The sequence below is a fragment of the Lathamus discolor genome, chromosome 1, assembly GCF_037157495.1.
Source record: "Lathamus discolor isolate bLatDis1 chromosome 1, bLatDis1.hap1, whole genome shotgun sequence".
NCBI classification, from domain to species: Eukaryota; Metazoa; Chordata; class Aves; order Psittaciformes; family Psittacidae; genus Lathamus; species Lathamus discolor.
This window is the reverse complement of record NC_088884.1, coordinates 98,199,313-98,226,484: the sequence shown is the minus strand read 5'-3', so window position 1 is coordinate 98,226,484 and position 27,172 is coordinate 98,199,313. Positions and strand designations below refer to the sequence as shown.

General features: G+C 43.5%; 1 protein-coding gene across 3 annotated transcripts in view; it reads left to right on the top strand.

Moving 5' to 3' along the window:
- Positions 1 to 23,373, top strand: part of ELF2 (E74 like ETS transcription factor 2) — a 38,282-nt gene extending 14,909 nt beyond the window's left edge. For 2 of the 3 annotated variants that reach the window (XM_065687307.1, XM_065687324.1), the window contains 6 exons: positions 13,653 to 13,766; positions 14,815 to 14,952; positions 16,935 to 17,015; positions 20,313 to 20,505; positions 20,892 to 21,245; positions 21,653 to 23,373. In XM_065687307.1, coding sequence (XP_065543379.1) covers positions 13,653 to 13,766; positions 14,815 to 14,952; positions 16,935 to 17,015; positions 20,313 to 20,505; positions 20,892 to 21,245; positions 21,653 to 22,280 — 1,508 coding nt within the window. In that variant the 3' untranslated portion in view covers positions 22,281 to 23,373. Of the gene's footprint in view, positions 1 to 6,094; positions 6,244 to 13,652; positions 13,767 to 14,814; positions 14,953 to 16,934; positions 17,016 to 20,312; positions 20,506 to 20,891; positions 21,246 to 21,652 lie in introns of those variants that run through there. The other variant, XM_065687318.1, reaches the window with a different exon arrangement.
- The last annotated feature ends 3,799 nt before the right edge of the window (positions 23,374 to 27,172 follow it).

The window sequence follows — 27,172 nt, the reverse complement described above, 5'->3', positions numbered from 1 at the left end:
TCTGCCAAGAAATTGATTGCATTTTTATCAGTTAAAAGTTGGTACTACCTTTGTCAAAGAGCTAAAACGAAGCCCATTAGCTAGATAAAAGCATAAAAGTGAGATAAAACTGCATGCAGTACTTGCTCTACTGCGAGAACTGGATGTCTCCAACACATTCATGAATTAAGAATTTATTCTTTGAATGTGAGCTAATGTTATTTCTGACACCATGCTGCTGCCACATTGGCTCTCACTCTGCCAAGAAATTGATTGCATTTTTATCAGTTAAATGTTGATGACAGTGAAACAAAATGATCCCACTCCCACTGTATGTAGTATTTTGTAGCGCTTGGAGCAGTTAGACCAAAGGCAGCATATATCTCTATTCTCAGTAACATTCTCAATTCAGAAACAGAATTCAACTGTGATTAAATTTATGTCATTCTTGCTGGTGTTTCTTTAAGGAGCTGTGCAGTTATTCTGTGGATGATAATATTATAATGTAACAGCAACAGCCTGGCTGTGGTGTCCAGTTCTTTGTAGATTTCAGATTTCTGCCTTGCTGCATTCAGTGCTTCATTCATACTGAAAGGACACTGGAAGACTAAGTGTTTTGTAATAAAGCCTAATTTAACTACACATTTCAGGGATAATTTTTATTTTCTGAGGCTGATGTGAGGCTAATTGAATGGCTTGGTAGTGTGGGGTGTTACAGGTTGAACTTCACATGTATGGATGCACTCTCAGCACCCAACTTCAGTTGCAGCTGGGGGTGAGAAATTGTAGGATGTTCCTATGAAGGCTCAGCCACAGCATTTTCCTTATGTAAGCAGAAAAATTCTGTGGTTTGTATCTTGAAATTAGAATGCAATGTGGCATGCTTATTTGGTAGGACTGCGTAAGTTAGTGGTCTTTATTCATCAAAAATAGAGTAACACACTTGAAAGTAATTTTTAAAGATGATCTGCATAATAAAAGGGAGATTGTAGTTGACAACAGATTCTAGGATCACATAGCAAAGGCATATGTGTTTGAGCAGAACGTTCAGTCCTTATAAATATTCAGTGGGCTTATAGAATAGACATTTGTTGTTACCAGAGAAGTCTTCAGGAATTGTAAATGCTAGGTCTTGAATAGAGAAATTGCTCAACAGTGGCATAGTTCATATGCCAGCCTATCGCAAATCTCAAATACTGTCTATTTTGTAAATTCATGTAATGTGCTATGCAGATACCTTGTTAAAAATTGTCTGCTATACTGGCCTGAAATCAAAGAATTAAAGTTATAAGGAAGTTAAGTGCATATATAATTTCGGTTATTTTTTTGAGACAGCCAAGTTTTTCTTACCCTGCATGCACAAGTAGTAATGCTGGAATGTAGACGCTTGCTGTTTGGAGTAACTCCTTTTCTGTTTGTCAAAGGTGGTATCAAACCCTGAGAATACATTTCCTTTTCTGTGAGGGATCTCTAATTGCTATAGGAGTGACACCAGGATCCTGAGTCCATTTAAAGGTGCGGGTTGTGACAGACTCTTGGCTTTGGTATGATGACATTTTGCATGGTGTAGTCAAGCAGATGAGCGTGGGATGGTCACTGACCTCTTTTCCTCAGCCTTCCCCTGGTCCCTCTGGGGAGACTTTGTGGTTATTTTGCAATTACTTTTGCAATTTTTTATTGTGGAATCCATAGTGTATGGTAATGATTGAGCTGATGAGCTGATGGAGGTTGCTACATCTTTCTGCACGTTTCTGGAATCTAACTGTAAAAAATGTTTCTCTGTGTTGTTACCCTTGCAATGCTGTGATAATTATGAGTAGTTTGACAGCCTGCTGTTGAGGACAGCAACTAGTTCTGTCTAATCTAATTAGATGTGATTTCTTCAGGATCCTGGGTAAAGATGACCTTTCTGTAACTATTCAGAATTCGTAGGTCGTTTCAGCACGTGCATCAGAACATGCCTGTATTCCTGAAGTTATGAGAAGCTTTTTAGCTTGGTTGGCATTTCACTATTTTCCCTCTGTTACCATTTGCGATTTCTCACGTACACTGCAAATTAAGTACACAGGATTTTTTCTTTCTAGTTCATCATTTGCTGTCAGTGAAGGGAAAAGGTGCCATTGGCAGGTTGTACTTTTAGCATTTTAAGTTATGAAGCTTGTGAAGTAGTTTTCCAAGCGAAACTACAGTCTATTACTGGAGAATGTTTTCAACATAGTTGTCAGAACTGTGGGAAAGGCAGCTTTGCGCAGGAGGCTGTTGGAGAGGAGACTGGCAGTTCCTCTGTAGTCGCTGAATGCAGTATTAGCTTTGAGGACTGTTCAAGGAATGCTCGAGATAATTGATGATCAGACACCCATCCAATTCTGCAGATACGCTGAAACCTTCTGGTTTTTCGTATTTTGATTTTGTACATCTGCTGTCTTGCTTGCAGTTAATCACATCCAGCTCCTTCTCTTGAGCTGTCTTTCACTTTTTTAGAATAACCAGAATGAAGTTTAACTGGTGTATATTGCAAAGAAGTGAATCTTACTTCCTTTAATGGGAACAAAGTTGTCTGTATCCCTTAACAAGAAAGCAGGAGTTGATACGTGTTTCATCCTGTGTCTATAGACTCTGCAGTACACAGGGATGGAGGTGCTGTCAGCTAGAAATGTGAATACTCTTTGTTGTCTTGAAATTACTTAAGGTTTACATTTACTGCACTCTTGTATGACATAAGTATAGTTTCGAATGACAGCTTTCCTGCCTATTAGAACATGTTGACCTTCTTTTTATTTTTCCTGGCAGTTAGTAGATGTATTATGTGAGGAAGCGTGTAGGTCTTCCTGGCTATCTTGACAGTTGAGCTTGTGGTTTAAAAAATCAGAATAAAGCTTAGTCTTTGTATATTCTTAACAAAAAGAAAAATAGTAGCTGATAAATATATTTGTCTGACAAAGAGTGATGCTGATTGGGGATTTCTTTCTATGTATTCTGCTTTTTTCCTGCCAGAAAAACAAGTTAATCTGCAATTTCATATGGTCCTGTTACACGACAGTAAATATTTCTTGCCTCATTGGGCCACCCACCATGCTTCGAGTAGAGTTTTTATCTCTCTTTGTTGGTCTTCTGCCTAGAAAGGCAGGCTAGACAGGGGTTTGAGCAACCTGGTCTAGTGGAAGGTGTCCCTGCCCATGGCAGGGGGGTTGGAACTAGGTGAGCTTTAAAGGTCCCTTCCAACCCAAACCATTCTCTGATTCTATGAAAGGAGGCCTTCACACAGATTAAAAAGTGCATGTTTTCTTTTTTCCCTATTGACTGTGGAGCTTTTTTCCCCTGACACAGTAAGATTTTATTAGCATGGCAAATCAATTAGTGTTCAGCATAAAATACTGGAAGTCATACAATTTAAACAGATGGAACTGCAGGATTTTCAAGGAAAATCACATTCTTCCTTAAAGATGGTGTTATGCTTTAATACTATGCTTATACAAATAAGTTGGACACAAGTCAAAATGATCACTTCATAGATTTATTGTAGTTGCTTACAATATAATCTTGACAGTGCATGGGCTTGGAGTTTTTTCAGTCGACTAGAATCCCCTGGGCAGCCTGTGTACCATCAGGGAGAGCAAAGGATCAGAATAATGTGGACAGCTGCTCGAGTCCATTTCATGTGAATTGGCACACACTGTGCTAAGTCTGTGGTTGAGTAGTAAATAAATGCTGCTTAGAACACTGGTATTAAACCAAGAGCTGATGTTTATACTCTGTTTTAATAGAAATTCATTTCGGACACATGGTGTTTGTGAAAAATTATACACGCAGATTACTTGAATGCACTTACTCAAGGAGCACGCGTATCTTAGGCAAAACTTCCTTCTGCCTGTAACGGATAGAGGGAACAACTTGGCTGTGAGTCAGACACTTCCGTTTGTGGCTGGAAGTTGCAATTAGTGAACAATCCTCACTGAACTATGTAGTGAACAGTAAGGCAACAGACTACAAAGGCATCTTCTCTAACATATGTGTGAGCTCCTGTTGACACAGGTCTGGATCTTCAGAGGTATTTAGTGTCTCAGTTTTGATTTGGATCTAAACTGACAAACAAATTTTTGACTGTATTTTAGTGCTGTGGAGGTAACAGCTTGAAGAGAAGTGTGGGTAAATTACGGTTTTTAACAATAGTAGGTATGTCGGACTAAGTGACTGGAGTATAGAGTTATTTCAGCACTCAGTATGTTAGCTGAATCCGCGGTGTTGCTAAACAACACTGCATGAGGCTTCCACTTCAATTTGAGAACGTTTTAATGACATTTCATTGTGCATTTGAGCGTGTGCCTACTTTAAGTGCCTTTACTTGTCCTTGGGCTCGTCTCTGCTAGAAACATTTTCTGCTGGAGAGTACAGCAGAGTCCCCTAGTGGAAATACGCAGATGGAAGGAATTCTTGTTAACACTGCTGTTCCACCTCTCTGAATAACATAAGCTGACAGGAGCGCTCTGCAGTTGGCAAAGCTGTATCTGCATAGGAGCTTTTTGCCGTCACAGCTGGCTGAAGAGTTGCCTTTTTTGTCCATGCTTCTGCCTAGTTAGAGCTCAGCTAGCAAAACGAGCATGGACCTACCCTTAGGTATTGTGGCGTGAACGTGTGAATTGAATGAGCTTGCGTTTGCAAGTCTTGTTTGTTATATGACAAGGTGATGAATACATTTTATTCCTTATAGCCAGGAGTAGATAAGTGAGGTGTACAAAATGCATGTATTTTTATTTGTGTATGTAAATATGTTCATTAAATTATCCCTAAAAAGCCTGGAGAGTTGTAGTAGGAGTATGAGCTGTCAGAAGTTTGAGGTACTGGATTTACCAGGTGACTTACGTTGGATATTGTTTTGTGATTTTGGTGCTGGGGGAAAATGATGCTAAACCCTTGCCTGTGGTCTAGATTCCAGGAGTACTAAAACTTGAGGGGGGAAGAGAGATTCTTTATTGTCAGCTGGGATGCATCTGGTGCCCTTGTCCTGTTTCTAATGGAGCGCTGAAGCTGTGATGCACAGGGAAGTCTCTGTGCAGTAAGTGGTTGCTTGATCCTTTCAATAATGCCTTAATGATAAAGGCCTCCTCAAGCGCGTGTGGCATTAATGAGGGAGTTCCTATGCGGGATCTCCTTGTGTAGCTCGCTGTAGGACATACGTTGCTTTTCTTGGCTTAGCTGCTGTTTGCCTGCCGGTCTCAAGTTTTACCCTCAGAGTAAGCCGCACAGGGACTCAGCCAGGAGCTTGGAGAACATCTTGTGGCTGTCGCTGTGTGCCAGGAGCCTGGCAGGAAAGTCTGTGGTGTTAGTGAGGCAGGTTGCTCTTCATATGGGATAGGGCACAATCCTAAAAAGTGGTGGGGGTGGCTTTTTACTTATTAAGAAAGAAATGTATTCTCACCCCTCCCTGCCCAATCTGCTCAGAGGCCAGATCTGAAGGATCGAGCTGGAAAAAGCATCTAAAGTTCTTTGGAGCCAGCCCTACGCCTGCCACGGGGAGAAGGTGGATTGCAGTCTGGAAAGGCTGAGGTTTTCTGGCGGAACATTACTAGAGTAGGTAGCTCAGGAGTTTGCCGAGAAGATCTGCTGACAAGTGTTAGGGGTTGCCTCGATGAGGGCAATCAGATGTGTCCCGAGAGAAACGCTGCCCCAGACAGTTCTGGTTGTGAACGGGCTGTCGCGGGTGCAGCCGTCAGGGAGTGGCGTGGGTGCAGGTGGCCTGTGCCAGCGGCCAGACGGAGCGGCCGGTTGCGGGCCGGGGCTGCCCTGGCATCTGTGCCAGTCCTTGCCAGTGTCCGCGCCGCCTCCGCTGCGAGAAGCCTGTGCCGCGGGGCGGGGAGGCGCTGCCCGCGCCCGCCGCTCCCCGAGCCACCTGCGCCGCGGGGCGCGGGAGGCCGGCGGGGCCCCGGTGGCGCTTCCCCCGCCCGCGGGCGGCCCCGCGCTGCGGCGGCGGCGAGTGCCGGCGCGGCACTTCCTGTCTGAGCCGGCGGCGGAAGGATCGCGTGCGCCGCGCCGCCCCGCAGGAAGCGCCGCCGCCGCCGCCGCGCCGTGGCGGTGCCCGCGCCGCCCGCTCCTGCCGCCGCGCCGCCCCGCGGGAGCGCGCCCCGCCGCGCCTGCCGCCGGTACCCCCCGCGCGTGCCCGGCGCGCGCCCGCCCGCCGGTCAATGTGAAGCCGCTCCGGCAGCGTAAACATGGCGACGTCCCTGCATGAGGGGCCCACGAACCAGCTCGACCTCCTTATCCGGGCCGGTAAGCTGCACCGTGCCCGCGACGGCGGGAGCGCCGTGGAAGCGGGGGAGCAGGAGGGAGGAAGCGGCGGCGCACGCCGCGCTCCGGCGGCGGGCGGGGAAGCAATGGAGGGCAATCAGGAAGTGATCACCTTGGTAGCGGCCGGCCCGGCGTGCGGCCGCCGGCAGGGGCGGCCCGCGGCACCTGCCCGCGGCGCGGCGGCCCCGGTACCCCCGCCACCGCGGCGGAAGTTGTGGCGGGGCGCGCGGGGGAGTCGTGCGGGGTTTGCGCGGCCGGGGCGAGAACCAGGAAGTGTGCGAGATTGTTGTCCGCCCGCCTCCCCCGGCCCGGCCCGGCCCTCCGCCCCGAGCGCCGCCGCCACGCTGCCTGAGCGGAGCGGGCAGGCCGGGCACCGCCGCCGCGCACCGCAGAGCTGCGCACCCGCGTGTGTGCTCCCCACCCCCCTCCACCGGTGTCCTTTTAAACTTTGCGGTGGCGGCGGGGCGGGAGGAGGCTGGGCCCACGTGTGCGGTGCGGAAGTGGGGCACACGCACGCACACACACACACACGGGGGACGCGACGGGCCGTAGAGATGGGCGGGGGGGGGGTGGCGCCCCCTCCCCCACGCGCGCTGCGTAGCGGAAGCTGCGCGTTCCCCCGGGGCCCCCTAAGCGCGAGGGGCGTGGCGTGCGCCACGCGCCAATGGGGGCCGCCGCCGTTGGCGGGCGGAGGGCGGCGGGGCGGGGCGGGGCGCGGCGGCCGCCAATGGGTGCGCGACGTTTGCCGGAGTGGCGGCTCCCCGCGGCGCTGACGGGGCGCGCACGGAATTGGAGGGAAGCGGAGTGTAAACACGGAAGTGGGGGGCGCCGCCGCCGCGGATCACGTGGCCGCCCCCACTGTAACTACGCCTCTTCACCTTCGCCCGCGGACGGGGCTAAGGGCGGCGGGAGCGCCATCCCGCCCCGACACCGCGAGGGGGCCGCGCAGGTGCCCCCGTCGGTGAGGAGATCCTGACGGAGAAGGGCCTTTGGGCAGCCCCGCGGCGGGACGAGGTGTGAGGCCGCGGCAGTACAGCTCGCTGCCGCCGGTCCGAGCAGGTGCGCGCACCTCCTGGCTGCCCTGGGACGCACGGTCAGATCGGGAGTGCCCCTGCCCGCTCGCCGGTGCCGTGACAAGGGGTGCTTACCTGAGCTCTGGTACTTTGTTGGACACACACACTCTGAGAACCAAGCACTTGGGTTTCGTTGCATCCGCTGCTTCTGATGGTAGCATAGTGAGATGGTCCTGCGGTTTGTCACTAAGTGTGGTGCAGCCCTGGAGAAAACGTGAGTGAGGTTGCACTGCTCACAAACACAAATACGATGTCAGACCTTCAGTTCTCCATGGTAGTTTGACCAGCTCTGATTTTACTGGCTTTGCGTCATGGAGCTCCACTTTTTAAGGTAGTCATTGGAAGTTGTGCACTGCAGTACAGAGAGTCGTAGTGTAGGTAATGAGTTGTGCAGTTAGTGCCTAGGCACAAGCTGGTCAGGAGTATACCTTCGTACTGGCTTGCTGTTGATATGGCAGTACAAGCATAAACACGTGCTAAAGGTCATTAGGCTCTGCCATTTACTTGTGTGTTAAGGCACCCTTTTAAAAAAGCGGGGCAAGTTGCCTGATCTTCAAAATGGCTTATTTTCTTTAGCATGGAAAAAAAACAGGGCTTGTTGGAGGGGAAGAACAAACCCCAGAAATGCCCAAAAGACCCCCATGGCAATGCAGTAGAGGACTGTTCTGGTGCAGAGCAGAAACAGCAGAGCCATGCTGCAAGTGTTTAGGCCCTCTCCTGTGTGTGATGAAGGAGATAGCTTCTCTTTGCCAGCAGAACGGAGCTCTGATTCCTACAGGGCTCGCTACTTCATTCCACTTATTTGCCTTTTACTTTTGAGTGTTTTTGAGTGTTGATTAATAAAGAATGTTTAAGTAGTTGATTATTGTGTCAACAGCTTCTTAAGTCACAGTAAATGCATTGCTTGTAAGCCAACCCTTAGGTAAATAACCAGTGACCTTTGTATTGCTCTTTCTGCTGTCCTTAGCCCAGCCAACTTAATTCTCTTTTTTTTTTTTTTTATTTATATTTGCATTGCAGTGGGGGATACAGATACCTACGCACATCTAGTATTCCCGTCGTCATACTGTCAGGATACCGTGTCTATTTACTTATTTATGTATGTAGATGGTATCACGTAGATTTAAGAGAGGAATCCTGTATCCTAAGGGATTATAGTAATTATGCCTTGTGTTTTTCTGTGGCTGCTGGCCTTGGTGTTGACAAAGCTTCAGAGCATTTGTTAACTGTGGGAAGAAGGCTGGACCAAAATTATTACTGCTTGAGGTTATCTTAATTGCTGGTTGAAAGAGCAGCTCCAAAATGACTTTGGAAAGTCTAATGACTCTGTAGCTAATATTTTTCTCAGTTTTGGGCTGGTAACACGTGGTTCACAGCGAAACAAGTGTTTTGAGATGCTTGCCCTTGTCTTCATTATTGCTTGCCGGTGTGCAGTGAATCACATCATCCTTATCATCCTTAAATTGTGAGCAGCTGGAAGTCTTCTGAAGGAACAGAGTCAGCCTTAGGGAAATGCCGGAAAACCCAAGGAGTTTTTCTTCAGTTTCTGAACAAATGCCTGCCATAAAACAAGCAGTAAACTGAAAACACTTTCTTTTCCAGTCAAGTGTTGCATACAGAAAGATTTCTGGGTGTTACCTGTACAGGCAATTCAACTGTTTTTAATTAAAATGTGGCTTAGGCACTGTTACAACCTTACACTGCTATTTACTGTGGTCTTTTAAATGCTGAGATAAAACATGCATGTGAACACCAATAAACTTTAATGAGGTCTGTTAGAGTGTATGTGTAGTCACTCTTGACTGAGTTCCATGCTTGGAATGGTGAATTCTTCATTAAAGTGTTCCTCTAGTTGCCTGATAGTATTAAAGGATAAGCTATTGTAAATCAGGTGCTGCAGTTAAGTGTTGACCTTGTAACTGCAGACATTGATAGCTCTTCAGATAAAGAGCTGCATCACAGTTTCAGAAAGTACAATTTTGAAAATTTCAGTCCATTTTTTTCCCTCTCATCACTTGCTTTAATTCACTTTGTTGCTCTTGTTTTATGTTAAAACTGGGGGCTTTGTTACAAAATGGGTATGTTGCCAGTATTCTCTTCTGGAAAGCTAGGAGTACAGCCCTGTCAGACTTAATTACCAAGTTTGGTATTTTGTAACAGCTGTTGAGAGCCTTGAATCATCTACTGTACACGCTAGTTGTTCAGAGAGTGGAGCTAGAAGACATTAGGTCAACAGTGAAGATAGACATCAGATAGCCTAGTTAACTGTTTATGTTTTAAAAATCAAAATAACTTTCTCTTCTAAGAGGATTTTTTTTTCCCCTCTGAAAACAGACCAGAAACTTTTTAAAGAATTATTTTAAAATAAAGTGCCAAGGAGTCGTATTTCTTCATAAAAGCAGTAGGATGAGATCTGATTTAAAAGAACAAAAGAGAAATTTGTAGTGGTAGCTTTAATGCATTCTAGTTTGGTAAACGTCAGTTCTCATGTTATTCAGTTACTAAAGTCTGGAAAATTTACTTCCATCTGTGTATTTTACTTCATTTGGGCAAGCGATATTCCTCTTGAAATGAGTATATAAGGTGTCAGAGCTACATATTAAGTTAGTTACTCAAGCAGTGCAGGCTATTGTAGCTTTGGGAGTCTTGTGTATGGGCACAGTGGTACCATAGTTAATAGTATAAATATAATGGAAAATTTATGAATTGGGCATTTTTAAAGAAGTGGGTGATACACATCATTCTTTGGTTAGAGATTTTTCTGCCTGCTGCCGTACCACTCTTGTGCATCACAAGATTCGATGTGCTGAGAGATGATTAAGGTTGCTGTGATGAGGTATGTTTGCATGGCACAAGCTATACGAGCCTGGAAGGTTCTGCTTAGTAAGTAACTGCCCCTGATTTTCTGTTGTGATGGTTTCCGACTGAAGCTGGCTTTTTTTTCCACTGCAGAATCCTAGTCTTTGGTTTGCTTTCCCCCATCTCTTTATTGTGAGAAGTGGTACCAAATGTGATACAAGTGGTGTTTAGTTGGTGACACTGGATATAGCTACCTGCAAGAACAGCTGCCTGGTTTTCCTTTGTCATATCCCCTCTCTGAGGGAACCTGTTCCCCCACATCATCTTTTGGGGTATCTTGTCTAGCTGTATTTTTCATCAGTATCATCTCTCCTGCCTGAGCACTATGACACTTTTATAGTTTAACAGAAGCCATATCGTCCGATAGGCATCATTTTGCCTGGCAAAAAGACATTTTAAGTACAAATTTGTGCTGAGATGCAGATTTACACGTTTACATGTGTATTGGTGCAGTAATGTTGCCCAAGCACAACTGAAAACTAATGTACACTGGGCAGAAGAGCACTTCGGCGGCTAAAACCATGGAGAATGTAGCTAGCTGGTAAGACGTCAAACTTGGTAATAGTGCTCATTTTAGTAAGTATTTTAATAGATGTCTTTTTGGCAATGTTAGGTTAGTTTGTTAACTGTCATGATAGACAGCATATGTTTTGTTCCAGTCAAAGCCAGAAGTGTTACTATTTTTTGCTTTATGTTTTTTATATGACAATTTTAGTGGAGTTCAAGGTAAGCCATGTTGGAAAAACATTTGTGAAGTGTGTATTTCCAAATGCCAGAGGCTTTTGAGGAGTAGGTGGTGCTAGTTTTATTGGAAATGGAAGGGTTACTTAGGGCAGAGGTTGGGTGGCTCCTTTGCCCCTGTGCTTTGCTGATAGGGTTTTGCAGCCTTAGTCCCTAATGCTGGGGTTGGGGGGGGGGGTTCATCTCCTTTCCCTGCACTCCAGCTCCTCAGCAGAATGCCAGAGTACTGTAAAAGTACAAACATGGCTCTTGGCTATCATTTTTGCGTTGTTCCTGCTCTCTGTTCAGTACCTCTTACATGTGGTGCAGCATCTAAACTGTTCCCTATAGGAAATACTTTGGATACACACAAAAATTTTGTATGCTTTTAAGCATTTAGGGGATGTCAACTTCAATATTCTAATTCAGTACTTTCTTACAACTGAAATTTGGCAACTGTTGTTTGAGTTTCATTATAGAATTGCTTTATAAACTGAACCTGATACCTGCAGAGAACCTAGCTAGCTAGCTGTCCCCAAACCTGTTAACCAGCAGAAACAGAAGTGAAACCACTACAGCTCTGAGCTGCATGGGAGGCAGAGGAGTTGGTGGGAAGGCTTTGCTGACCTGCTTTAAATCTTTTTCTAGAATAATAATATATTAAATGTTGATTTGGACTTTCCGGTTTCAAATTCCCAGTTTCAGTATTAATGTAGAATTGATACATTCCCCATTACTGGCAGTGTCTCTATCTCTGGAAGTGTTGAAGGCCAGGCTGGATGGGGTTTTGAGCCGCCTGGTCCTAGTGGAAGGTGTCCCGGCCCATGGCAGGGGGGGTTGGAACTAGGTGATCCTTAAGGTCCCTTGCAACCCAAGCCATTCTATGATTCTGTGCTTCATAGTGACTCTCTGAATATTGTTCCTGTATTCTAATGATCAGGGAAGTTTTTATGTGGTAGATGCAGGGAAACTTTTAAGTCATCAGTTTCTGCGCAAGTGAAGCTTTTCTTTAGAAAGAAGAATGTTTAGGTAGAGAGGTTCCTGCAGGGCCACTCAGTTTCAGTGCAGGCATTCAGCCTCTGACTTGAGACACCTCCAAACTGCTTGGGGAAGAAACAGCAGCTTCCCTAGGCATGGGGAACGCCCAGGACCTGCAGCTGGGGAAAGGGCTCAAGAGTGCAAAACTCCTGTTAGTTACCACTGATTATCCTAGGGAAAGAGTGTGCATAGAGACCCTTTCCTTTAGCCTGAGTTTCCTATACGCTTTGATAGGTTTTTGTTGTTCCCAGCCTGGGGTGAAGCAAGTGATGGTGGAATGCCAGCTTTATCAGGCAATTCTGTTCCACAAGATAAAGCCCCTTAAATAGCATTGCTGTAGAGGGCTGCAGTGGGAATTCCCGCAGCCAGCTAGTGGGTGGGCATCCGGCCTGGATCAGCCAGATGTTTTAGTCCTCCAGAATTTTCCATTTGTGATACTTCCAGATTTCGTTCACTTGCAGCTTCTGGTTTATATGTTTAGTGTGTAATCCTTGTGTTTAGGTAAGCTGCAGTATGCTGGAAGGCTTTCCCCATGTGTGCCGGCATTAATCTGTTTCTTAGGTCAGAAGCAACACTAGCAGCGTTTTCCCTGCTTTATCTAAATAAACATCAAGTTGCTCCTTAGACATTCTCAGTAACAGGATAGGTGCCCTGAAGTTCTTGTAGAACATGATTACTGAATCCTCTTTAGCTCTCTGACGCTAGAGATAGGTGACCCTGCCTGTGCTAAAGATAGATTTCCTGGGCTGCTGGAGCAGTTGGGCTTTGAGCAGATGGCCATACATGGAAAGAGCAACAGGGAGAGTGCTGGCGTACCTCTGCGAGAGAGAGTCATGGGCAACAGGTGCTGCCACCACCACCACCACCACTGCCTGTAAAAACCTTTGCAAGGGTGAGCAGCACAGACTGGGCTGTGAGCAGGACCCTGGGTTTAATTGATAAGTGGGGGGGTTCCTAGTGTTGCTGCTGCAATCTGTGCTGTATCAAACTTTAACATGTGATCTCTTCAAGTTACTTCCTTAGTTTTTGTAGACTTTCTGAACTTGGAAAAAAGAGATCATTTCACCTTCTTCCTTTAGTTGTTACTTAAAAAAAACCCAGCCCCTTCATACTGTTTATGCTTTGTGTTTTGTTTTTTAGTAGCCAAGCCTGCTAAACCCAACTGTCAGAGAATTTAAATGTCAGAAATTGAAACTGGATCTATGTTTTGTAAACCAATCTTGTATTTTTATCTATGTATATATAATGTTTATATAACCTTATATTTATATATATATATATATATATCCAAATAGAAAATATGAAGAGAGATGACCTTTAGATTTTAATGGGATAATAGTTAGAGATGGTACGAGTTCCCTGCTCTGCTGTGTCAGTTTGTAACCGTCCTCACTACAGTCTGGTTTGTTGTGGTTAGCTTAAAGGCAGAAGACAAATCCTAGAAGTCTGCTTCTGTAAGCTCGTGATCACCTTGTAGAAAGGAGGTGTGTGGTTGTGAACCAGAAATCTATTTGTGAGAAGTGACGGTGTTGGTTCTGCTTGTCTTGTGTCTTCCCTACACGTTTCTGTTGACAGGAAGATAAAAAAGGTGTGAAGACACCTGGCAATTTTGGGGTTATCATGCTTAAGGCTGAGTATTGCAGTTGTACAGCAATAAGCAATTTTGTAATTAAGCTGGTCTCAATTTTTATTCTTCTGTAGTGGAGGCATCGGTTCATGGAAGTAATGTGCACTGCAGGGATAAGACAATTGAAGCTGCAGAGGCCTTGCTTCATATGGAGTCTCCTACCTGCCTGAGAGATTCCAGGAGTCCTGGTATGTGAGCTTCAGTTCCTGCTCTGTGAGCCTTTTCTCCTTCCACTAATGAGTAAAACAAGCGAATTGGGAAAGCTGCTTCTGTGAAGGATTGCTGCTTCGAACACTTTTTTTCTTATTTTTCTTTTATATAGTTTTCTTACTGCAAAATTACTGATTTGAGTTTTTACAGGATTTCTCTACCTGTAACAAACATACTTACGTATTAGATCATTTATCTGAGAAAGGTTGTTGGGTAGAGATCTATGAGTAGTTACACATTTAAAATGAACTTTTCCATCTGAACATCGGGAAATACTTTTTCACTGTGCAGGTGACTGAGCCCTGGCACAGGCTGCCAGAGAGGTTGTGGAGTCTTCATCCTTGGAGGTACTCAAAAGCCATCTGGACACTGTCCTGCACAATCGGTTCTAGATGGCCCTGCTTATGCAGGGGCTGGACCAGATGCCCTTCAGAGGTCACTTCTAACCTTACCATTCTGTGGCTCTGTGAATTTGACATTTAAAATTGCTAAAATAAAGAGTTATATTAAGGGAAAGATATTTTTATCTGTGTTCCTACTTTAGAAGGAATATCTGAATACACTGTTCTGCAAAGTCTTACCAGTTAAAAAACCCCCAAACTTAATTGGATGATTACTTCAACTTGATGTTCCTTCTGAAGTTACTTAGTATATATTGGATGAAGTAATGGTTAAACTGAAACCCAAAAGCTACAAATTAGGAAACGGAGATCAGAGTAAGGATCAAAAGTTAAGCTTTAATTTGTTTCATTTGAAGTTGAGTTCTGAAAAATATTGTTGTGATACTTGTTCTATGCCTAACAATACTGGCAAGCATGCATATTTTAGGCAATCGGGTTGATTTTCTAGGTGGCAAGTTGTTGGAGCAGAGTTTTGCTATACTACCGCATATTCTTTGATTAAAGTAATTTCATGGAGGATACACTAAAATAATAGAAACTTCATCATATACTTCCCCCCCCGCCCCGCCCTTCCTTCCTTTGCTCATAGTGAAAACTTTTGTCTCTCTTTGTGTGTCAAACCCAGAATTCATCCATGCAGCCATGAGACCTGATGTGATCACAGAAACAGTAGTGGAGGTATCAACGGAGGAATCTGAACCAATGGATTCATCTTCTGTTCCAACTTCTCCTGATATCCATGAACCAATGAAAAAGAAAAAAGGTATGTATAGCTCTTTGTAGGAGCAATCTCAGAATTTATTTATCATGTGCACTGCTGCAGATGGTGTGATTGATACTGGTGGAGATAGGTTAGATGATCTGATTTCTCTGCTCATATTATCAGACTGACTAGAGGCTGAAATGTGGGTTCTTAGAAAATGGGTCTCCAACAAGAAAAAAAGGAAAAAAAAAAAGGGCAAGAGAATGGAGTTTGCCAAGCCATAAAGGAAAATATGATCTCCTTGTTGTCTTCTTTAAGCACAGTTTACAAAGTGGAGGAAGGGGAGAGAAGGATTCAAAGAGGACTTGCATGGGCAAGCATTGGTGTCTGAAATACAGAAACACTGGGGGAGTGGGTAGACTCAGGATTCTTCCAATGAAACCGCAGGGTAAATACTAAGTTACAAAACCATAAATTAGTTTACAGAATCAGTACAAGATCTTCCTTGTGAGAGGCAGGATCTTCCTTGTCTGATTGGCATATCTTGAAGGAGAAACTATTCGGAACAGTGTTGGAGTTCACAGTTAACCTGTGAGAGGTTGGCACCTGGTGAGGTTTCTCTCTGGTCTAGCTGTTTTCTTACAGGCATCAATACAATTCATATAACTAAAGGAATGTTGTTGTATTAGAGCTTCCAGGCATGCTAAGATGGGATATTTACTTGTAATTTAGAGGAAAATGCAATGTAGTGGTAAAGTGATATAAATGCAAGATCTGTGAATTTTAGATTTAGTGAAAACACACATAACTGGAACTCTACGGTAAATTACATAAGCGAGAAAATGATGATTAAAGCTTTTCTGTGGATTTAATCTGTAGCCATACACTGGATTTAAACTATTCCTTTATATTCAGCTGCCTGTTTGAATGGTCATTCCTGGGTACATTGTGTTACAGGGCTGTGTTCAGGAACTTTGGAGATTTTATGAAGGTTCTTTTGTAAATATTTTTTTCCTATTACAAATCCCTGCTCTTAATTGTCTTAAGGTTGTTCAGCCCTAGTTACAGAGCCATAACTTTGGTCTTCATAATTAATGCCTTTTGAAATTCAGTGTTTAATAAAGAGCATTGTTCATCAGAAAAATTAATGCTGTTGTGCCTGAGGTAGGAGCTACTTGCCTTTAAGTGAAGGTAGAAGCATGGAATGTTTGCAGCCTGCTGCTGCCGTGGGGTATGATCCTCTTCCCGGCCTGTTTACCTTGAGTAAAAGGTCAGCGGAAGTGTGAAATGATGAGGAAGCCACAGGTCTTGCTAGGAGAGGATCTCTATGGCATGGGCTGCTGCCGACAGAGTCCTTCCCTCTGGAGCCTCCTTGGAGGTGCAGGCAGAGGGTAGGAGGTGTGTGGGAGCCCTGCCAGCCCACAGTGAGACCAGGCAGGGCACCCCACCTGTGGGCAGCTGAGGTTGCAGCACAGGTGGGCTGCCAGCAGCACCTCGAGCTGTCCTGCATCCCTGAGGCTGTGGGTGCTGCTCAGAGGTGTCTTAATGCCCTGCCTGCCATATGCGAGTCCTGTGCTTCACCACTCACGTTGAGTGAAAGCTTTCGTCTATATCTTTTAATGGACAGGTGCAAGGTGGAAATGAATGTTTACTGTTTCAGTAGTAAAATTTCTTAGGAAGACTGATGCTTTGGTCAGCACCCACGCTAGGATAACAGAAAACATAGCAGAAGAGGAAATAAGACATTTCAGAGAAAACCGGACACTACAAAGTTTTACTTCATGCATGTGGTGCTTATCTCACCTGCCATTAACTTGTCTAAAATTGAGTTAAATGTGCTTCTGAAATAAGCAGCAAAATGATGAATTAAATTGGATGGGCAGTAGTTGTAATAATTGAAGAATTATAAGTTTATCCATACCTGTAGCCAGGAAATGGCAGGGGAAAAAATGCACAAGCTACTTCTTTCAGCAAAGACAAACTAAAATACTTTAATTCTGTGGATGATTAATACTTTTTTTCCCTCTCATATTCATGTGCAGCTGGCCGTAAACCGAAGACCCAACAAATACCTGATGGGTCTCCAGATCTGGGTATAAAAAAGAAACCTCGAGAAGGCAAAGGTATGTTTTTCCATTTATTGAGTCTTTAAAATTATGCAGTGTGTATGTATTATATCTGTCCCAGGAAATACACAGATCTTTAAAATTTTGGTGGATGAGTTTGAACTGGCTTCATTAGAGTTTAAATTTTTTTTGATGTCTTCAGATTTGTCAAGATCTAGCACAAGGATGTGTGGAGCTGCTCTAGAAGTGCCCTGTAATACACTTTGATTTTTCATTTGCTTTGCTTTGTGTTTATTGACTTGTGCTGTCTTTTGTCATAACTCACTGCTAGACACATAATTTGTTAAGCTACTGCTGAAAGGCTTGTTCTCAAGTAGATGCAGCTTATGGGTGTTTGTAATGGTGATGGTTGAAAGTAAGTTTTCTTAGTTCACAAACTTCAGTGGAATATGTGGCTTTACTACTAAATTTGGTTTGGCTTAAAGGGAAAAACAAATGGTGATATGCTGCTTCACACTGGTTGAGTGAGGAATTTGTGCAGGAGAGTCATACTTGGCTAAAGTTTCTCCTGACAAAAAATGGGTACTTTCTTGGACTTCAAGCCCTTGCTATTCACCTAGCAGGGAGACAGACTAGAGCATTTGCTCACAGGTTACCTTTGAGTTGGCATACAGTGTATCACTCTTCCCCTGGTTATAGGTGAAAAATGTGGATCTCTTTCCCACTTGCCTCACTGAAAGTCATTTGGAGATGTTGCTATAGCTAGGAGAAAGAAAGTTCAGTGACTTTCAGTGGCAGCATTCTAGCTGAGTGTGCAGTGGTCATCTCTACTATTATTTTGGGATTTGTTTGAAAGCGAGATCTCTGCTGTTTACATAATTGCTTATCTGGGATACAGCTCCTGAGCTGTCACATTTGTCAGTAGGGCAAGGAAGAAAGAGGCTGACATTGTGCAGATGTTAGCTTACGAAAACCAGCACAGCAGTAATTAAACTTCCCTTCAGTGGCCACAGTTGCTGTCTTTGGATTTGGGTGTAGCAGTCGACCTCAAGGGAGATCACAGATACTGCATCTGCTTTACTGAAAAATGCATCTTGGGTGGGTATTTTTTGTTTTGGGGTTTGTTGTTTTTTTTAGTATTCTAAAATCTTCCTTAGCTTTTCTAATTTTGATTTTACTATTACGGATTTCCATTATCTGAATAGTACTGTGTCCCGGTTCTTAGTTTACTGCAGAAATAACTTGAAGAAAGGAAGCCCATCTTTCTGTGTCTTAGAGCTTTTGTCTGTACTGGTGATTTCATTCTATAGCTGTTTGTCTTATTAAGTGGGAGATGGTCCTGCTTTGTGGTGTTTTTCTTATTTCTGTGGTTCCTCATAGTGATCTACTTTTGTCTATTGTTTTCACAGGGTATTTCTTTCCATATTTTACACTACAAATGACATAAAATACATGTTTTTTCTTAGTATTGGCAGACATGTTATCTTTTTTGGTGCATAGTGAGGCAGATGTAAATCTTTACTGGGCAAAGAAGAGATTCAGAGCAGCCCTGCAGAGATGGACTTGGGGGTGCTGGTCGATGAGAAAATGAACATGAGCCGGCAGTGTGTGCTCGCAGCCCAGAAAGCCAACCGTATCCTGGGCTGCATCAAAAGGAGCGTGACCAGCAGGTCGAAGGAGGTGATCCTGCCCCTCTACTCTGCTCTTGTGAGACCTCACCTGCAGTATTGTGTGCAGTTCTGGTGTCCTCAACATAAAAAGGACATGGAACTGCTGGAACAAATCCAGAGGATGGCCATGAGGGTGATCAGGGGACTGGAGCACCTCCCGTATGAAGATAGGTTGAGGAAGTTGGGTCTGTTCAGCCTGGAGAAGAGAAGGCTGCGTGGGGACCTCATAGCAGCCTTCCAGTACCTGAAGGGGGCCCATAGGGATGCTGGGGAGGGACTCTTCATCAGGGACTGTAGTGACACGACAAGGGGTAATGGGTTAAAACTTAAGCAGGGGAAGTTTAAATTGGATATAAGGAGGAAATTCTTTCCTGTTAGGGTGGTGAGACACTGGAATGGGTTGCCCAGGGAGGTTGTGAGTGCTCCATCCCTGGCAGTGTTCAAGGCCAGGTTGGATGAAACCTTGTGTTGGATGGTTTAGTGAGAGGTGTCCCTGTCCATGGCAGGGGGGTTGGAACTAGATGATCTTGAGGTCTTTTCCAACCCTAACTATTCTATGATTCTATGATTTAATTGTGCCTTCAGTTTATTATACAGGAGGAACTGGAGACTTCTTAGTATTTTTTCTTAAAGCCGGATAGTAGTATTTTTTTGTCCTCACACAGTAGATTGGCAGCTCAGGCATGGTTTCTCTTTATGTATTATTTCTTTTGCACAAATACTCTTGTAGAAAGTGTATGCAGTTGGGAGGACCAAAACTGTATTTGAGCTTCTCCACATGGATGCTGGTACCAATGTGACAGTTTGTTGATACACATAGCACCTTGTACCATTCCGGTAGTTTCTGGCCATTGATCCTTCTATTTTGAGATGGCAGCTAACATTCTCGAGTAGCTGGTGGTTGTAATAACTGGCTGGCCATAAAAAATTCCTTTCATTGTGCAAAACCTACTCTGTGTCAAGATAGGTAGTAATAACCTGGCCTATGAAGACAGGTTGAGTGAGTTGGGCTTGTTTAGCCTGGAGAAGAGAAGGCTTTGGGGAGACCTTAGAGCAGCTTCCAGTGCTTAAGGGACCTACAAGAAATCTGGAGAGGGGCTTTTTAAAAGGGCATGTAGTGACAGGAAGAAGGGGAATGGCTTTAAACTGAAACAAGGTAGATTTAGATAAGATGAAAGGAAGCCTTTCACTGTGAGCGTGGTGAGGCACTGGAGAGACACAGGTTGCCCAGGGAAGTTGTGGCTGCCACGCAATTTTGTGTTTACCACACAACTCTGATGCTATGATTTTCTTCTTATTTTTGCTTTAAGAGGAAATGGAATTGTCAGTTGATTTTCTGATACTGAAGGACAGGAGGATATAACATCCTGAACTCTTCTTACAGATGAAGGTTGCAGTGACTTGGAACACTGTCCCACACTTCTTTTCAAGAACTGAGAAGGGTGCAGGATTAAACAGGCTCCTGCACTGTGTAGAATATCACTTGGATTGGCTCCTTTCAGAATGTAAATATTTATGGAAGCTTTATGAAACAGAATGAAGGAGTGTGTGCAGGTTGCGTTATATAGGATCCTCTCTGTAACATTTGCTTGTAGTGCAGGTCATTCAGAGTTACCTACATATGGAGGACTTTCTGTTATGTTTAAAAGTGGGTTTCTAATATTTAAATACTTTCTGGTTATAGGAAATACAACGTACTTATGGGAGTTTCTTCTGGACCTTCTCCAGGACAAAAATACTTGTCCTCGATACATTAAATGGACCCAGCGAGAGAAGGGAATCTTTAAACTTGTGGACTCAAAAGCTGTTTCCAAGCTATGGGGAAAACACAAAAACAAACCTGACATGAACTATGAGACTATGGGAAGAGCACTGAGGTAAAAACTCTTAAGCTTTATGTTTTGTACTGTAATTTTAAATCTGATTCTTCATTTTGCCTATAGAAATGCAGGCAGATAGTTTCAAGATTTTAAAAGCTTTGGCCTCTTGCTGACTTGGCTGTTTATAAAGCCCCAGTGTCTTGCAGTTCCTATTGCTTTTTATGTTATCAGTTAATGTTCAATTTAGTTCCTGAATTACATATTTAAAAGGTCAGATTTTTTTTTCAGCTAGGTGCTTCAGATGCTCTGCCGGCTTCTTTCTGTATTTTCTCACTTTGTAGATTTTACTGTGGCTACTTCAGATTTTCCTCTGAGCAAAGAATAGTGTTTTCTTCAAAATCTGTCACTGTGTTGGTTACTACTTAATTATACTTTTCTTCCAGATACTACTATCAACGAGGAATCCTTGCGAAAGTTGAGGGTCAGAGGCTTGTATATCAGTTTAAGGAGATGCCAAAAAATATAGTTGTCATAGATGATGACAAAAGTGAGTCCTGCAATGAAGATTTACCAATGCCTACAGATGAAAAGTCTTTGGAAAGAGTGTCTTTATCTGCAGAAAACCTTCTAAAAGCAGCAGCCTCTGCACGTGGAGGAAAAAATTCCTCTCCATTAAGCTGTACCAGAACAGAAAAAGCAGTCACCAGAGTTGTGAATATTGCCTCACCAACGCATGATACATCATCATCTCGTCCCTCAACTACCACTACTACTGTCCCAGCAACAACAGCTCCAAGGTTTGTATTAGTGTGGCTTGAGCTTGTCATTTGGTAATGACAAGCAAATTTTGGCTAGAAAGCTGTCTTTTATTTTTTTTGGTTTATGTTTTAAATGTTGGAAATCATTTCTGATTTGTAAGCAGCAGTGTAACATGATAGAATACTATGAAAGTCTTTATGTGATCAGAGCCAACTCTTAACATGCTTGCCCTTACACATTTTAATATTATATATACAGAAGGAGGGAGAGATGAATGCTGCTGAATTTCCAAAGTCCTGTTATTAGATGTGCAAAAGGTTTGGGTGTTTCTTGTTTGCTTTTACCATTAAAAATCTGTAAGTACTAGATTTGTCTGTCCCTGTTGTCATCTCTAAAAGTGCCCTGTGTTTTGGCCTAAAAACACCCATCTATCTTTATTTTGCAGGACTGTACGTGTGGCAATGCAAGTGCCTGTTGTAATGACCTCTCTGGGACAGAAAATCTCCACCGTGGCAGTGCAGCCAGTAAACGCAGGGTCACCGTTAATAACCAGCACAAGTCCAACAACAGCAACAACTCCAAAGGTAGTAATCCAGACAATCCCTACTGTGATGCCAACCTCTGCTGAGAACGGAGACAAAATCACAATGCAGCCTGCCAAGATCATTACGATCCCTGCCACGCAACTGACGCAGTGTCAGTTACAAACAAAAACGGGCCTCTCTGGGTCGGGAAGTATTAACATCGTGGGAACCCCGTTGGCTGTTAGAGCACTAACCCCGGTGTCTATAGCTCATGGAACACCAGTAATGAGACTATCGGTACCTGCCCAGCAGGCATCTGGCCAGACTCCTCCCAGGGTGATTAGTGCAGTTATAAAAAGTCCAGAAGTCAAATCAGACACAGCGGCTTTAAAACAGGATCGTGAAGTGAAAACACTGCAGCTGGTAAAAGAAGAGAAGCCGGCAGACGGAAGCAAGACTGTAACCCATGTAGTAGTAGTTAGCACACCCTCAGCTATTGCTCTTCCTGTAACAGTGAAAAGAGAAGGAATCATAACGTGCGAGAAATGAAGAATTGGCTGCTTCCAGCATGGACTTGTAGACTGTTACGGTTTTGAATATACTGACATAATTGTGGGGGGGGGGGGGAAGTGATGCAATCACCAAGTCGAAAAGGAGAGTTTTAAAATGTTAATAAACATGCATATGTTGAAGACTTACTGCAAAAAAAATTTATTTTCCCGTGTTTCAGTGGGAATCGAACCACATTTATAACGCTGACAAAAACTGCCTCTTCCAGTTGGGAAACAGCTGAACCTCCAGAGAAGGAAAGAGAGAGGAACTGAAAAGGGACCAAGCAGTTCACTACGTTACCTGTTACCAAGTTACACTAAGACCTGGAACACTAAAAAGAGAGCTATGTGAGAGGTTTGCCTTGGCTTTTAGTTTTCAGGGGGAGAGGAAAGTCTCATTGTTACAAAATTTGATGCATGTTCTATGCATACCAGCAATTACTACTGTGTGCCCGCAGTACTCAACTGGTGCTATGTGAAAAACTGCTCCTAGGTATTGTAGAATGTGAAATAAAGGAGAAGATTAAAGAGCTTCTAAATGAAGACAGAGACCTAGAGGGATTTTTTTTTGTATCATACAGCTTAAGCAGATTCAAAATGAAAGCCTTAGACTGATTTTCAGTTATCTTTCTTGAAATAAGCTAATGGCTTGTTTGTGTAAAGCTTTTTTATTAAAACAAATTTTTTAAAAATCTTGTACCTAGCACAGTATTGTTATAGAATTACATGTAACATATTTTGTATGGTAGTTAAAAGTCTGTCTAAATTTCTTAATTGTGGACAAAATGGCAGCAGGCCTTCCGCCTTCTGCTGGAACATACCTGTGTCTCTCACTTAGCCTTGACATCCGTGCATACATTTCAGTTTCAGCTCTACCCTGTCACTTGAAAGGTCAAGCCCAGCATGAGCTTTTGTCAGGTAGTTCTAAAACTGTAAATTTTTTTTAGTTGAAGTTAAGAGGGAAGTACCAGTGTTCAGAATGAACTATAATAGTTTGTATATTCAACATTTGAAGTATATTCTATTTTGTTGTACTCTTGTTTCAAAGTGTATTCAAGTAGGTTTTACCGAAATATAGAAATGAAATTTAATGGTGTTTGGTCTGCTTTTTGTTTTGTACTTTTTCCTTTCAAACTATTAAACACCTTCTCTGCTTATTTGAAATCTTCCAGGCATTCAGCGTAAGATAGCTGATGTAGTGTGGAAGTTTGGAGCTCCTCACTACTCCTGTACTGCGAATGGCTGACCAACTGACACAGTACACTGAAGTATTTTTCATTGAAATACCTGTGAAGCTTGCAGTAGTTGGTGAGGTAACTTCTGACGGGGGTCTAGTTTTCTAATGCTTATTCAGGATAGTAAGCATGTGTGGTTTTTCTTACATTGTGGCTAATCACACAAGTGCTTGTGGAATAACTTGAGTAGCTTAAGAAGTTACTGCCCTCCAGCTAACAACTTTGCATTAAAACACAACTTTGTATGTGCTCCCAAATTGTTTTAATGCAAAGAAGATGGTTTGCTTAAGTGATTCTGAGACTCAAATCGGTAAGTTCTGGAGCTCTGTGAACTGCCTGTTCTTCCAGCCACACCTTGATTTCCTAAGGCTGCCTTGCAAAGGAAAGGTAGAAGTAAGAGGACTAGGCTACTCCAGTGTACTAATCTTTCTCATCATCTCATAGAGGCAAGCTGGAAGTACTGGTTGGTAGATACTGTGAGAAAAGAGAAATACTGAGTTTTACTGGTAGTCCTTTCTATGTTGTTGCCATTGATATTTCCAACTTTTAATATTTTGGCTTCAGCACAAATATATGCACTTTAGGTAGATTTTTTTTCTCTGAATGAAGTAAGTATCTAAATAGGTTTTCCATTTATAGTTGCACTGAAGTCACAGGTACCACGATACATTTCTACAGGGTAGAGCTCAGGTGAGAACACACAGTACACAAATTGCTCTGTAGTTGCAGTCCATGTACAAGAGTTTGGCTTAAAATGGATGTAGGGTAGCTTACCTTGTTTCCATGGGGACCGCACTGGCATTATAGCAGTTACCAGAGAAAGCAGCACATGAGCTTGTGGGTAGCCAGGTGCCCTGTGGCACTCCCAGCTCCTAGTGAAATGCCCTGGAAAGTGTTAAGAGCAGAATCTTGGGTAATCTTGAAATAATTTAAATGACCATCTAAGTAATTCTTGCCTGGAGGAGCAATTTCAAGCAATCTGGAATGGAAGTCTTCAGTAACGATAAAGGGGACCAGATTAATTAATTACTTACATTGGAGTTTATGTTTTTCCCTTTAACTTCTAATACTGAAGAACGAGTTACCTCTACAAAGTTCTAGCAATAAGCCCCTTTCTTCCCTTCGACTGGTACGAAATGTGAGAACAGATCTGTACAGCCAGGCCAGCATGTGGGGAACTTCGAAAGTCTTCTGAAAAAGGGATCCTTTTTCGTACTCCAAGCAGGGAAGCAGAGCTTAGGAATGAATGAACAAACTGAAGCAGGTAACAAAGTGTGGTGTAGAAGGCAGCAATCTGTCCACCAGCAGTTAACATAAAGAAGCAGAGGTTCTTACAGATAAGCTGTGTTCTTGGCCTGGGATAGAGGACAAAGACTGCTTCACAGGAGGTAATGTAGAAGAAGGAAGAGGATTTATGTTGCCAAGAAAGAGGTAGGACAGAAAGGGAAGTGGGTTGACTAATTTGGTAGTCTTGAGAGGCTCTAATGTTCTGGGCAAAGGGAAATGGAGCAGTGTGAAGAGACACAGGTAGGAAAAATCAGAGAGAAAAGTAATAGCATTTTTAAACACACATTTTTAAGTTTTTTTCTGTAAGAAACCCTTTTCTAAATGGCTGTTATTTGATCTACATGAAAGAGAGGTGCTATATCTCAGAGCATGAAATGTCTATCTGATGTATCTGTAGTTGAGACCTTGCCGACACCCAATTTAGATACACTGGAAGTCAAATGGGGACAAACTGTCTTCCTGGAAATAGATGAAGATCTCCAGCTAATGCCCTCCTCTCAAGTTAGAGCCAAGACTTGATTGTGTAATGGCAAAAATGACAAGGAATGAAGGCGCATGTCTCTGCTACTGGTGCAGTAAGCAGCTTGCAGCCGTGGTGCTGCATCTTGCCACTGGACTGGTGATGGTCCTGTGGCTCTCTCCCCTGGCCACCCAGTGAGTGGCATGCATACTGCCAACTGCCAGGGAACATTTATCAGAGGTTTGCTAAGTGCTGTGAGGATCTCAATCTGCATAAGGACGTGCTGTAACTCAAATGGAGACGGTACTTAACATGGCTTCAAACAGTGAAGATGCTTTTTGTTAACCTTTCCATGTAGGTCTTTGTTCTCTTCACCTTTTAAATTTAGCTGCTAGGTAAATTAAAAATCACAGTGTCAGTGATTTCAGTGTATCTACTTAAGCACAGCTCTTCAGCATTGCTTTGTGTGCATGTGGTTCCTCTGAATTGTCCTGAGATGCAGTTGATCTTTGGGGTGGTATGTAATCTAGGTACCAAGCCGTGCTTCTTACAGGAGGCAGACTCTTCCTGGGCATTTCTACAGCTAAGTGGCAGAGGGGCAAGATTCCCACCTGTAACTTGAGTCTTGGATCTTTGGTCTGTGCAGGCTTGCTGTTCAACATGCTGCTCTATGCTGAGAATTAATTATGATGTGGACAAAAAATGGTTTTACTGGTGGTGTTGAAGGATGTGACCTTGGGAAAAGGGAGCTTTGAAATCTGAAACAGACAAAGGGACACTAAGCATTTTAAGTTAGTATCTAGCTATATTGCTAGACTTATGCAATCCTGTTGAAAAACCTGTTATTTTGTGCATGTGTGAAAGTGGGATTGGCTTTTACACTTGAAGCTGGTGGCTCATGTAGAAAAGCCCAGACTTAGTTCATCCTTGGCAAGCAGTAACTTTTCTAGATGTGCAGGTGAAATGTAACTTGAGAAGTGAGCGCACTTCAGGCAAAGGCATTCAGACATAATACAGGCATAGTATCACTGACTTTAGAGATAGAAACATTTTTCTGTTTCAAATAACTACTATTGTAAGTTACAGGATAGGGTAACACTGTAATCCACAAAAAAATCTTAACTGGGAGTTGCAGGTCAGCATAGACCTGAATATAAACATTTCTGGGTTGTGGCAAGAAAAGTTGAAAGGGGAATCCCATCCTGGAGACCACTGGTTTTGTTACTCTCTCTCGGACCAAGTCTGTCTTGCTTAGCAAAGGGTTCTGTGCCTTGACACAGCTCAGGTGATCTGGGTAAAGTGTGTTGCTGACAAGGCTGAGCTCCTGGGATCTTTTGCTAATTGATTTTCTCAACTCTAGTGCTTTTGGGAATTACATCTGAGCAGATCAAGGATTAGTAAGCCAGAGGCAGTCAGGAGTTGATGGGAAAATGGACAGGTGCCTGAAGCCTCAGTTCTTGCTCACTGTGAACCTACAGCAGGGACCTGTTACACATGATGGCTGTCACAGCCAGAACAAGCTAAACTCAGTTTCTGCCTTGTAGACACCGTTCAAACAGCAGGTGTTAAGCTTATTAAGTGAAGAAGATCCAAGTGATGCTATCTGCTTCTGATCTAATTGTTCTCCAGGAGAGATGGTGCTTTAATAAGCTTGCGACGGCTTCTGCCTTTCAGCAAGTTAAGTGGGTCATTTCTTCCTTCAGCTAGCTGAGGGTAAGGGAAAACTGTCACTGCTAAAGCTCATGCAGCTTTTATTCAAGATTAAGCAAGGGATCTGTTGAGACTTTTTTAGCCTTGGTGTGCTTATAAGGCAGACAGCCACAAGAAGAGCTTTGAGGACATTTTTACTGTAAGAGTCATGCTGCCACATAGGAAAAAATTAAAAACCTTCCTGCTTCTTCCTATTAA